This window comes from Brachyistius frenatus, unplaced genomic scaffold (genome assembly GCF_029030835.1).
Source record: "Brachyistius frenatus isolate BFR_SWC_R1_liver_20210118 unplaced genomic scaffold, ASM2903083v1 Contig_191, whole genome shotgun sequence".
Classification (NCBI taxonomy): Eukaryota; Metazoa; Chordata; class Actinopteri; family Embiotocidae; genus Brachyistius; species Brachyistius frenatus.
Window position 1 is genome coordinate 467,501 of NW_027210790.1, and position 12,609 is coordinate 480,109.

At 50.0% G+C, this 12,609-nt stretch overlaps 1 protein-coding gene across 1 annotated transcript in view; it reads right to left on the minus strand.

Moving 5' to 3' along the window:
• plekhg4 (pleckstrin homology domain containing, family G (with RhoGef domain) member 4) overlaps positions 1 to 12,609 on the minus strand; it is a 32,681-nt gene that overhangs the window by 9,276 nt on the left and 10,796 nt on the right. Inside the window, exons 2-12 of the mRNA XM_069718379.1 lie at positions 6,978 to 7,175; positions 5,563 to 6,490; positions 3,471 to 3,587; positions 3,092 to 3,215; positions 2,908 to 3,001; positions 2,523 to 2,612; positions 2,314 to 2,430; positions 2,025 to 2,123; positions 1,540 to 1,821; positions 1,078 to 1,200; positions 741 to 932 (exon numbers count right to left, since the gene is read on the minus strand). Coding sequence (XP_069574480.1) covers positions 741 to 932; positions 1,078 to 1,200; positions 1,540 to 1,821; positions 2,025 to 2,123; positions 2,314 to 2,430; positions 2,523 to 2,612; positions 2,908 to 3,001; positions 3,092 to 3,215; positions 3,471 to 3,587; positions 5,563 to 6,490; positions 6,978 to 7,175 — 2,364 coding nt within the window. The remainder of the gene's footprint in view (positions 1 to 740; positions 933 to 1,077; positions 1,201 to 1,539; positions 1,822 to 2,024; positions 2,124 to 2,313; positions 2,431 to 2,522; positions 2,613 to 2,907; positions 3,002 to 3,091; positions 3,216 to 3,470; positions 3,588 to 5,562; positions 6,491 to 6,977; positions 7,176 to 12,609) is intronic.

A 12,609-nucleotide genomic window follows, 5' to 3' on the forward strand; every position in this document is an offset into this window, starting at 1 on the left:
ACTTTAGCTAACAACACCGAGATAACTGATGGACACATTTGATTCACTTTGGATTTGATGAGAGAAGTTGAATGGGAGTCTATGGAGCCGGAGGCTTTTTGGAGCCGACCTCTAGTGGCACTCGCTGGTATTGCAGCTGAAGACACTTCTGGATCAGAACCATTTTACAGACCTGAAACTACGAACTCTTTTAGAAACAGTCTGTGATCTGATGCCTCTTAAAGTGACAGTAGTGAAGTACCGCTGAGGGCCACCAGGGCCTGTCTCCGAAAAAAACTCAGATTGACAGACGCTCATGTTTTTACCAATAGCAGGCCGTCCAATCACAACAAGACAAAGTGAGAGTGGAGGGGGGCTCACACACACACACACACACACACACACACACACACACACACACACACACACACACACACACACACACACACACACACACACACACACACACAGCTCCCTGCTACAGTACAGTCATAAGGACAAAGGCCCTGTCCCCCTCGTCCTTTACAAAGACTTCTGCCCCCCCCCTCTCCTTTTCCTCCTGGCCTCAATACAAGCTGTCAGTTTCACTGCAGGGACACGATATGAGGAGGAGGAGGAGGAGGACCAGCTCCAGACCTCCTTGAACTAAAGTGAGATTTCTGAAACATGGTTCAGTAGGTTCTTTTCTGTTCTCGGATCAGAACCCGGTTCTACTGAGAGACGGAGAACAGAACCACCAGAGGGGTTCTCAGGGAGGGTACCTGGTCCAGGAAGCAGAACAGTCGGACAGCTCGCTCGATGTTCTGCCCGGTGCTGTTGACCCGCTGAGAGAAGTCCTGCAGCTGCGCCCAGAAGGATTGAACTTTGACCTCGTAGACGTGGAGGTCAGCTGAGGACACGTTGTCCCACGACTGGAGACGAGCCAGCAGGGCCTCACCTCGCTTACACTGGTCCTGAGGACGGACAGGAGTGGACAGTTATGACTGTGTGTGTGTGTGTGTGTGTGTGTGTGTGTGTGTGTGTGTGTGTGTGTGTGTGTGTGTGTGTGTGTGTGTGTGTGTGTGTGTGTGTGTGTGTGTGTGTGTGTGTGTGTCGTACATATGCAGTTGTGTAGAACTCCTTGAAGTCCGTCTGTTTTCTGTTCAGCAGCTCCAGAGAATCCTCCGGTTCATCGAGAGTCTTCAGACGAACCTCACCGACCTCCTCCAGCCAGGAGCTCACCTGAGGGAACACACACACACACACACACACACACACACACACACACACACACACACACACACACACACACACACACACACACACAGAGTTCAGTTGACCTGTCTGGCATAAAAAAAAACAGTTTTGAGAGAAAAAGATTCGGCACTTCAATCAAAGATCAAGTTTGAAAGTAAAAATATGTAAACAAATAATACAATTATTTACATTTCAAACAAATTCGCTTTGCTTCTAGACTTTTTGTTTTTGAATCAAAAACTTGAGTTGAGTTGGATGTCGGGTGGAGTTGGCTCTGACACCTGCACAGGTGTGTGTGTGCGTACTGAGCGTGCTCACACCGACCTGGCTAAAGCCCGTCTCCAGGCTCCTGAAGTCCACGATGAAGTCCAGGTTCTGGGTCCTGGAGTTGGACAGAGTCACCAGGCGGTGCAGCAGCTCGTCCACCTGCTCGTAGAGAAACGCCACCGCCTCCACCGCCGCCCGCTGCTCCTCCGTCATGCCGCCCTCCTCCCTGCGGAGCCTCGACAGGGAGGCCCCGCCCTCCTGCTGCAGCTGGACCAATCGTCTGTCTTCGAGGACGCTGCCCATCAGCGCCTTGTACCTGGACAGCAGCAGCTGAGCGTCCTGGAACAGAGAGACGGAACAGAGGTTCACCTGAGAACCTGTCAGCTGCACCCTGATTGGCTGCAGCTCTCGCAGTGATCACTGATCAGTTTGAATGAAGTAGAAAGGATCCATCTTGTCCTGTGGACACCGGGACACCGTCCTGGACTACGTCCAACGTTCCTATTGTTGTGTGTTCAGTGTGTGTGTGTGTAGTGTGTTACCTGGGCAGCATCAGGTAGGGGTGTGGTCTGCAGGGTGTCGATGGTTTTCTGCAGCAGCTGGATGACGTCTTCACACTGATTGGTCAGCTGCTCCACCCGCTGATGACCACAGACGACAAACAGACATGAACTTCCTGTGTGACATCACAGATCTGCACACACGTTTTTATTTCAGGGACAAACAAACGTTCGACCGCTGGAACTGTCTTCATATTGAAATAGCAGGAGTGTGTGTGTGTGTGTGTGTGTGTGTGTGTGTGTGTGTGTGTGTGTGTGTGTGTGTACTGACCGATCTGAAGCTGATCCAGCTGCTCTGACTGAAGATGAACGATCCTCCGTACTCTGCAGGAAGTTGCTGGAGCTCCACGTGTTTCTGAACCGACTTCAGAGAGCTGAGCACCTCCACCTGCACACAAACACAAACACACACAAACACACACATGTTGGTGTCTGCACTGTGAACAGCAGTCAACAGGGGCAGCAGGTGTCAGGTGTTACCTTTGTGGCTGCAGGTTTGTCCACACGCAGAGATCCAGAGTCCTTATTGACCAGAATTAAAACAGTGTGGACAGAGCGTGGAGAGTCCTCCTACACACACACACACACACACACACACACACACACACACACACACACACACACACACACACACACACACACACACACACACACAGAGAGAGAGCAGAGAGAGAAACACCTGTGATCAATACATATTGATTAGATATGATCGTGTCCTCAGGAAGTCGTATCGACGCCCTCTGCTGGTCGCTGACCAATCACAGCTCCTCCCTCTATTCATGGATCAGTCAGCTGATTGGATGAGCTGCAGCTTTATTATTTATTCAGTTGAGTTTATGTTTTTCATAAATTCAGTCGGACTCACCTGCAGCCACCGGAGGGCGGAGCACAGCGGGAGGGCGGGGCTGTCTCTGCGGGCATCCACCAGCACTGTCAGCCCCAATGCTCGCACCTCCTTCCTGTTCCACAGAGGAAGTGATGTCAGAGGGAGAACAAGTCCACAGTCACCTGAGCGGGAGCTGTGAGGAGGGCGGAGCCTCCTACCATACCTGAGGGTGGAGGCGTAGTAGAGCATGAGGCGGTGCAGCGCGGCGCCGTCACAGTCCAGGTTGGACCACACGGTGCCGGAGGTGCAGACGGTCAGCAGAGCTCGTCCACTTCTGTCCCTGGTCCCTGCAGAGAGACACACACCGTTGGACACGTTTAAAACACACATTGCCTCCACCTGCTCGGTCCCAACATGTGATGATAACATGTTATCTACATATATGTTAGGCTGAGATGGTATGTAAAGAAAGACTCGTTTTCACATGGGTCACAGAACCGGTCCCAGTTTTGAAGTGCAGCTGCTCAACATCTGTAACCAGCAGCTGGACCTCCTGTGGAGGACTTCACGTGACCCCTGGTTCACACATGATATTCTCTCACCGGGCAGACACACGGCTCCGGACCTCAGCAGCAGGCGGTAGAACCTGGACTGGGACGACCGGGACAGCTGGACTGGGACTGCGGGGACAGCTGCTGGTGGTTCTGGTTCTGTTGGACCTGCAGACACAGAGAACGCAGTGATGGGAAGGAAGCAGAATGAGCCTTTACACATCAGATCAGCTGTTCAACAGCTGGTTATCAACACTGACCAACCACCAGGGGAGGGGTTAGAACAGGAGGCGGAGTCAGGGTGAGTACTGAGGGGGGGCAGATGGGGAGGAGGAAGAGGAGGAAGAGGAGGAGGAATTCAGCCAATCAGAGGAGGAGGAGGTAACAAAGGAGAACAGAGAGAGTCGATGGTTTGTGGGATGAAAAGAGGAAAAAGGTCTGATGAGGAGAAACTTTTGTGTACCTTCAGTCTGTCGCTCTGCAGCTCCTCCTCCACCAACCTCCTCCTCCTCCTCTTCGTCTTCCTCCTTCTCTTCCTGTCCACCCTCCGACTCCTCGGGATCAGACCTGAGGGAGGAGACGCTCCGAGGAGGTCTGGACTCCTGCAGGTGTCTCAGAGGTGTTCTCATTTCACAATAAGACTCCTCAGGGTGTGTTTGTAGGTTATTTTCACAATAAGAGTCCTCAGGGGGTGTTTGTATTGTGTTTTCACAATAAGAGTCCTCGGGGTGTGTTTGTATTGTGTTTTCACAATAAGAGTCCTCAGGGTGCGTTTGTATTGTGTTTTCACAATAAGAGTCCTCGGAGTGCGTTTGTATTGTGTTTTCACAATAAGAGTCCTCAGGGTGCGTTTGTATTGTGTTTTCACAATAAGAGTCCTCGGAGTGCGTTTGTATTGTGTTTTCACAATAAGAGTCCTCAGAGTGCGTTTGTATTGTGTTTTCACAATAAGAGTCCTCGGAGTGCGTTTGTATTGTGTTTTCACAATAAGAGTCAACACGGTGTGTTTGTAGATTCTTTTCACAATAAGAGTCCTCAGGATGTGTTTGTATCGTATTTTCACAATAAGAGTCCTCAGGATGCGTTTGTATCGTGTTTTCACAATAAGAGTCCTCAGGATGTGTTTGTATCGTATTTTCACAATAAGAGTCCTCGGAGTGCGTTTGTATTGTGTTTTCATAATAAGAGTCAACACGGTATGTTTGTAGATTCTTTTCACAATAAGAGTCCTCAGGATGTGTTTGTATCGTATTTTCACAATAAGAGTCCTCAGGATGCGTTTGTATCGTATTTTCACAATAAGAGTCCTCAGGATGTGTTTGTATTGTATTTTCATAATAAGAGTCCTCAGGATGGTTTTGTATCGTGTTTTCACAATAAGAGCCCTCAGGTTGTGTTTGTCGTTTGTTTTCACAATAAGAGCCCTCAGGTTGTGTTTGTCGTTTGTTTTCACAATAAGACTCCTTGGGTTGTGTCTGATGTGTTTTGTTTTCAGAACAAGAGTCCTTGTGTGTTTTGTTTTCAGAATAAGAGTCCTCGTGCGTGTTCTTTTCAGAATAAGAGTACTTGGGATGTGTTTCTAGTGTACTTTCATAATAAAAGTCCATAGTGTGTCTTTTGTTTTCAGAATAAGAGTTCTCGTTGTTTGTTTTCTTTTCAGCATAAGAGTTCTTGTGTGTTTTGTTTTCAGAATAAAAGTCCTCGCGGTGTGTTTTCTTTTCAGAATAAGAGTGTTCATCTATGTACTTTTCTCCACATCCTCTCTCTTCCTCTTCTATCTCTCCTCCTCCTCTCCTCACTTGCTCCTCCTCCTGTCTCTCTGGACTCTGCTGCATGACTATGACTTGAACCTCCTCCTCTACCTCCACCTCCTGTGCCCCTTCCTCGCCATCTTCATCCAACCCTTCCTCTCCCTCTTCACTTTCATCCTCCTCTTCATCCCACCTACACTTCGCCTCATCCAACTGTTGCTGTTCCTCCTGCACCTCCTGTTTTTCCTCCTCTTCACCCTCACCGACTAACACTACGGCTTCATGCCTCATCTTCGTCAGGTCTCTGTCTTCCCTTCTCTCCTCCTCCTCTTCCCCCTCCCCCTCTTTTATCTGTTCAGAGTGCAGATTCAGACTCCTTCCTGATTCGGTACCTTCTGTTCTGGAGGTTCCCACGACTTCAGGAGGAGCAGAGGATGAGGAAGAGGAGGAAGAGGAGGAGGAGACGGGGGTGAGGACGACCGGTCCACCGCAGTCCTGTTTGAAGTTCTCCTCGATGAGCCGGGAGCAGAGCCCAGTGGGGGAGCTGTCCTCCACACCGGAGGAGTGTGTGTGTGCAGAGAGTGTGTGTGCTGCTGCAGCTGTGTGTGTGTGTGCAGTGTGTGTGTGTGTGCTGGTCCGGGCCCGGTGCTGCAGGCTGATGGACTGGGTTAAGGAGCCTTTCTGTGGGGAGAAGCGGGGCAGCGGAAGCTCCGTCAGCTCCACATACTCGCCCTCCGACTCCTCGCCCTCGCTGCTCGCTGGCGATTGGTTGATTTTTTCTGAGGGTGGGAGGAGCTTCTTGTCCTGACTTGAGTTCGTATTCATGCGGTCTTCATGCGGTGCGTCGATTTGCGCATGTCCGTCCTTCACGGAGGACTCCTGGTCCTCCTTCGGAACGGTGCGGGGCCGGCTGATGAATTGTGGGTAGACCAGGTCCTCCCAGGGGACCCTGAAGACGTCTCCGTGGGCCGACAGGAGGCAGCGCTCCAGCCTGGACGCTCCCCGCTGCTCCCTCTCCCTGTTGACAGAGTCCAGCCAGGCCATGCTGAAGAGGGAGCGCAGAGCTACCTCCGACACCTCCTGCTGCTCCACATGGTGGTCGCCGGCCGACACGCTGCACAGGAGCAGGCGGGGGGCGAAGGAGACGCTGCTCCTGCAGGAGGCGCTGTGTGCTCGCGGAGCAGCAGCAGGAGAAACCAGCAGGTAGAAGTCTCCTGGACAGAGGAGGCGCTGGTCCAGAGGACAGAGCTGGACAATCACCTTCTCGTGGACACACAGAGGCCAGCCTTCATGATGAAACACCAGGTCGCAGTACTGCACCTGAGGAGGAGGAGGAGGAGGAGGAGACGATGATGTCAGAGAGTGGAGACGAGCGTCACCTCGACCGACCACTACACAAACTCGCCCCAACAGGCAAGAGGAGACAGGATCGGAAGGGGCGGGGCTGTTTGACTCATCAGTGAAAGTCATTACATCACAGACACAAGGATCATCTGCCTGACAACAAACATAAGGATGGTCCACGTTCTGTCAGCTGAGGACCGACTGTTTAAACACGGGACAGTAGTCCTTAGAGACGGGACGGTAGCCCTTAGAGAAGGTACAGTAGCCCTTAGAGACAGGACGGTAGTCCTTAGAGATGGGATGCTAGTCCTTACAGATGGGACGCTAGTCCTTAGAGACGGGACAGTAGTCCTTAGAGACAGGATGGTAGCCCTTGGAGACAGGGCAGTAGTTCTTACACAGGACGGTAGTCCATACAGAGGGGATGGTTGTCCTCACTCTCACACAGATCAGAGATACTCACACAGGCATCCTGCTGGAGGTTTTGTAAGAGTGTCTTTGCGGGCAGCAGGAAGTGGATCAGGTAGCGGAGGCTGTCTCCTCTGTAGCAGCTCTCCACCACGTTGAGGACCTGACAGAGGACAGTCGGGGACGTGGCCTGGAAGGGCGGGTAGAGGGCTGCCAGAGCAGTCTGGATGCAGCGGTCCAAAGAGTCAGAGTCCTGAAAGGAAGTGAAGGACACACGTAAATACTTGTTTGTTTTGGACTGTCACGTCGGCTGCAGACTCCAGCAGGAGCATGTGTCCGTCACGTCTGTAACACACGCCTCGAAACAAACACCTGTTTGATGTTTGTCAACAAAAAGTAGCTCTTCATCATTTGAGGCTGACAGAGGACGCACCCAGCAGCCCCTGCAGGTGTGGCTGGGAGGCCCCATTTGCTGCGGTAACTGGATCCACTGGTCTGGGAGTAGCAGATACTGGTCAGTAAAAATAACAGCCGGTACACGTGTGTGTGTGTGATGACACACATTTGCACGATGACTTTAGCAGTTTAGGTGCAGCCGTGTGTTTCTGCTTCCTCCTCTTCCTCTTTAGTTCCACATGTTAAGACCTCTAATGTTAAACCACTCTGACTGACAGCAGCTGCAGCTTCATGTTAATTAGCTGCAGTTACCTGCTACTAGTGTTTAGTGAGAGCTGGATGAACTGTGTGTGAGCAGCTCCTGCCTGCAATGCATCATGGGAGTTCAGACAAACATCACTGATCACTGGGATACCAGAGGAAACTTAAAAACAGACAGATTCTCAGGCAGCTTCTGAACTGTCTGTTCTCTGGTTTCCAAGCAGATGAATCACAGGAGACATCAAGAAGATCTTATCCTCCTTATCCAGCATTCAGCCAGCATTCAGCCAGCATTCAGCCAGCATTCAGCCAGCATTCAGCCAGCATTCAGCCAGTATTCAGCCAGCATTCAGCCAGTATTCAGCCAGTATTCAGCCAGTATTCAGCCAGCATTCAGCCAGTATTCAGCCAGCATTCAGCCAGTATTCAGCCAGTATTCAGCCAGCATTCAGCCAGCATTCAGCCAGTATTCAGCCAGTATTCAGCCAGTATTCAGCCAGCATTCAGCCAGCATTCAGCCAGCATTCAGCCAGTATTCAGCCAGTATTCAGCCAGCATTCAGCCAGCATTCAGCCAGTATTCAGCCAGTATTCAGCCAGCATTCAGCCAGCATTCAGCCAGTATTCAGCCAGTATTCAGCCAGCATTCAGCCAGCATTCAGCCAGTATTCAGCCAGTATTCAGCCAGTATTCAGCCAGCATTCAGCCAGCATTCAGCCTCAGCCAGTATTCAGCCAGCATTCAGCCAGTATTCAGCCAGTATTCAGCCAGTATTCAGCCAGTATTCAGCCAGTATTCAGCCAGCATTCAGCCAGCATTCAGCCAGCATTCAGCCAGTATTCAGCCAGCATTCAGCCAGTATTCAGCCAGCATTCAGCCAGCATTCAGCCAGCATTCAGCCAGTATTCAGCCAGCATTCAGCCAGCATTCAGCCAGCATTCAGCCAGCATTCAGCCAGCATTCAGCCAGTATTCAGCCAGTATTCAGCCAGCATTCAGCCAGCATTCAGCCAGCATTCAGCCAGCATTCAGCCAGCATTCAGCCAGTATTCAGCCAGCATTCAGCCAGCATTCAGCCAGCATTCAGCCAGTATTCAGCCAGTATTCAGCCAGTATTCAGCCAGCATTCAGCCAGCATTCAGCCAGCATTCAGCCAGCATTCAGCCAGCATTCAGCCAGTATTCAGCCAGTATTCAGCCAGAGTTAAACCTGCATTAAGCCTCTTCTGAACTGAATATTCTGGACATGACTCAGCCGGCTGAGATGCACGCACAACAACTGGCACCCAAATGTAGGGCTGAGGCCAATATTAGCAGCGGGGTATCAGATGACGCCGGCTGCAGGGAGCGGGGGGGATTTTTGATCATGAGTTCAAACTGCTGACGCCAAAAACAAAGACGGAGTAGGCAGAGTTTCAAACAGCATCGTGCTAAAAATTTTAGGATACAACCAGGCTGAATATAAACAGACGCTCACTGACGTCCAACATACAGTGGACTGTGCGGACATGATGCTGTGTTTACACCTGCAGCAGCTTCTGGACATCCTCATCACTTTTAAAACGACAGATATTTATAGACATGTCTCAGCAGAGAACTCGGTTCTGTAGTTGTAAATATTTTACAGTAACAGTCAGAGCAGACACGACTCCAAAGCCAAAAAGTGTTTCTCTCCTTCCCTTCAGCAACTTCATTAATACAGAGTGTGTCACCGAGCTCGATACCAGACCTGAACCATAGAGAAGAACTGACACTTCAGAGGTCTGAAATAAGCTTCACACTAACCAAAACTAAGTTCAAACCAAGTCCAAAACCTGTCAAAGACCAAGTCCAAAACCTGTCTAAAACCAAGTCCAAAACCTGTCAAAGACCAAGTCCAAAACCTGTCTAAAACCAAGTCCAAAACCTGTCTAAAACCAAGTCCAAAACCTGTCAAAGACCAAGTCCAAAACCTGTCTAAAACCAAGTCCAAAACATGTCAAAGACCAAGTCCAAAACCAAGTCCAAAACCTGTCTAAAACCAAGTCCAAAACCTGTCTAAAACCAAGTCCAAAACCTGTCTAAAACCAAGTCCAAAACATGTCAAAGACCAAGTCCAAAACCAAGTCCAAAACCTGTCTAAAACCAAGTCCAAAACCTGTCAAAGACCAAGTCCAAAACCAAGTCCAAAACCTGTCTAAAACCAAGTTCAAAACTTGTCAAAGACCAAGTCCAAAACCTGTCAAAGACCAAGTCCAAAACCTGTCAATGATCAAGTCCAAAACAGTCCAAAACTGGAATCCTCTCCTCCCGTTTGTTTCCGTCCTCCATCAGTCAGCTGTCAGTCTCCCTCCGTCTGTCCAGAATCATATCATATATGTAGAGAAGACTTGGAAGGAATTTGTCCAATAAATCTGATTCTGATAGAACACAAAGTCGTTGCCATGACAGCAGACGATGCTTCAAATCTGGATGTTGCTGCAGAGAAGCTCCAGATTTGTAAAAGGTGGATGTTTCACACGTTGAACCCGACACGCAGAAGATCAAACAATCAGCAGTTTAGATCAGAGTCACATTCAGGATGTGACCACATGTGGACGATGGACAGTCTGTCCTTCTGTCAATCAGGAACCAACAACCTGTAAAGATGATACCTTTGTCTTCTGTGTCTGAAGAGTAAAAGAGGCTTTTAAACAGCGTTCAGGCTTAAACAGCTTTCACTGCAACAGGTGTGTCAGAGTGACTTTCTCCTGTATTATTCAGGCAGCAGCTGTTGCATGTGAGTCATGGTGCGTTCAAGGCCCACGGCTTTGTGAGGCATTAAAAGTCTCTGCCCGAACATCCTTCTCAGCTGCTGGTCAGATCGGACCGTTCAGCGCCTCAACGTTTCTCCTGTTTCTACTCAGTTTCCTGGAACGCTCCAGGTTTTTTCCAGGTTTTTTCAGGATGCGTGAGACAACAGAGACAGTTTTCTCTCTAAAAAAAATGACCATTCAGACCAAAAAAACTGTAGATTTCCTGTCTTTACTGCTGCTTGTTTCTGAGTGAAAACACAGACGAATGAAATCCAACCACAGGAATCACAAAAGTGAGGATTATAGTGTAAAGACTGCAGCTCAGTCGGGGGGAGGGGGGCATCAAAGCAGGCTAAGTGAGGTTCCCATGGGAGAAGGAGAGGCCACCCACTCTGAATAAGAACCTCATTATCCTCCACGGACCAGAGTCCAGTCGTAAAACCAGCATTTTTACTTTCATTCAGCGTCACAGTGTTTCATTGACTCAGAAAACAAAAACAGAAGAGTTTCCCCTCCTGAGATCGACCACAACACAAACTGATCCATTACACAGAGGTCAGAGGTCAAACCGGTGGATTAAAGCCGCTTCCCGTGCTGCGCTCTGATTCAGAGTCAGCTGTTTTAACTTGCATAAAAACAACAACTGACCGTCACCATGGAAACTGACTCAGTACAAACACACACACACACACACACACACACACACACACACACACACACACGCACACACACGCACACACACACACACACACAGGTTTGATACCAGGAGCGACCGGACACACCTGATCAACATGTTTCAGCACACGGAGACGAAGGTGTGAGGTCACCGTGGTTACAGCTCCAGTCTCCATTCTTATTGTGTATGGTTACCATGGTTACACAGTGTCCATGTGACCGCGCGCCGAAGTAAAAACAAATCCGACTCTAAACTAGGACGAGATTATACGAGACCGTCAACGGATTGGTTGAACTAAAAGTAAATGAATCCCTCGATCGATAAATCAATCAATGCTCTGACAGCTGATGGAGTGAAATCCTGTCGCCTGTGTTCAGTCTGGGATCAACAGATGTGATTGGCTGCTGGAGGACACCGATCTGGAGCTACAGTGCGACTCTGCCGCTCCTTCAATAAAACTTTATTTAAACTGTAAGTAGTGACTCTTGATGTTTTAAAGGATCTGCGGTCGAGGACTGAAGGTTGGCGATTCATGACCCGATGGATTAACTACTAGTGAACTAAACCAACCGTTCGGGTTCGGCTGGTTCTGATGAATAGACAGCGGCATCCGGACTCACCCTGGAGGGACCTGAGTGATCAAACCAGTTCCTGCAGGGTGTGAAGGAGGAGGAGGAGGAGGTGGTGGTGGAGCAGGAGGAGCAGGATGGTGAAGAAGAGGAGGAGGAGGAGGAGTCTGCAGCAGGTTGAAGTCATTCAGACCATAAAAGGGGTCATGGCTTCCAAACAGGAGAGGTCGTGATCTTTTTTAGTAACCAATCGCAGTGACACGGCGTCGGGAGGGAGGAGCTACGAAGGAGAGGGACCCACGGGAGACGTGACCTTTGACCCCGCTCTAAGTGAGCCGTGACAGGACGGAGCAGCTGTCGGCTTGAGTCAGATCCACAATCGTCCACATGCTAAAACCATCAAATGTTATGAAGGCGGCACATCTGTACGTTCCCCTCCGACCACAGTGAGGCCACGCCCCCTCACCGACAACCACCTAACAATGCTAGCAAACAGCTAATTTTGCTAAAAACCAGCTAAACTCAAGTTAGGGTCTCTGTTGACCAGAGTTTGACCCAAAACCTGATGTTTGTCTGGGTCCTCAGGCGATACCGCTTTTAAAACAGCCACGATTCTTTAGTGGAAATCACTGCATGGGCTCAGGAACACTGGGCTGTAAGTGGGTGTGAGAAGATTTTCTGTTGTCTGACGTCAGATTTCTGAATGAGACGATGCTCTCCGGAGACCCGTTGAACCTCCGGAGAGTTCCTGAGCTCGTCTCCACGTTTCCTCTCGGATGGTTTCGACGTGCCGCGGCTTGTTTCAACGCGCCGGTTCTCGTCCGTCTGATCTCAACTCGCTCCACGGATCACCGAGCGGGAACGAAAAAGTCACAACGGCCGCATGGCGTGGAACAGCCTTTACTCTACGCTGTGGACCAATCACAGCGCGAGAGCGGCTGCCGGGGAGGTCGAGGGGGAGAAGAGGAGACGACTCACTGATAACACAAACAGGAATGTTACAGATACCAGCCT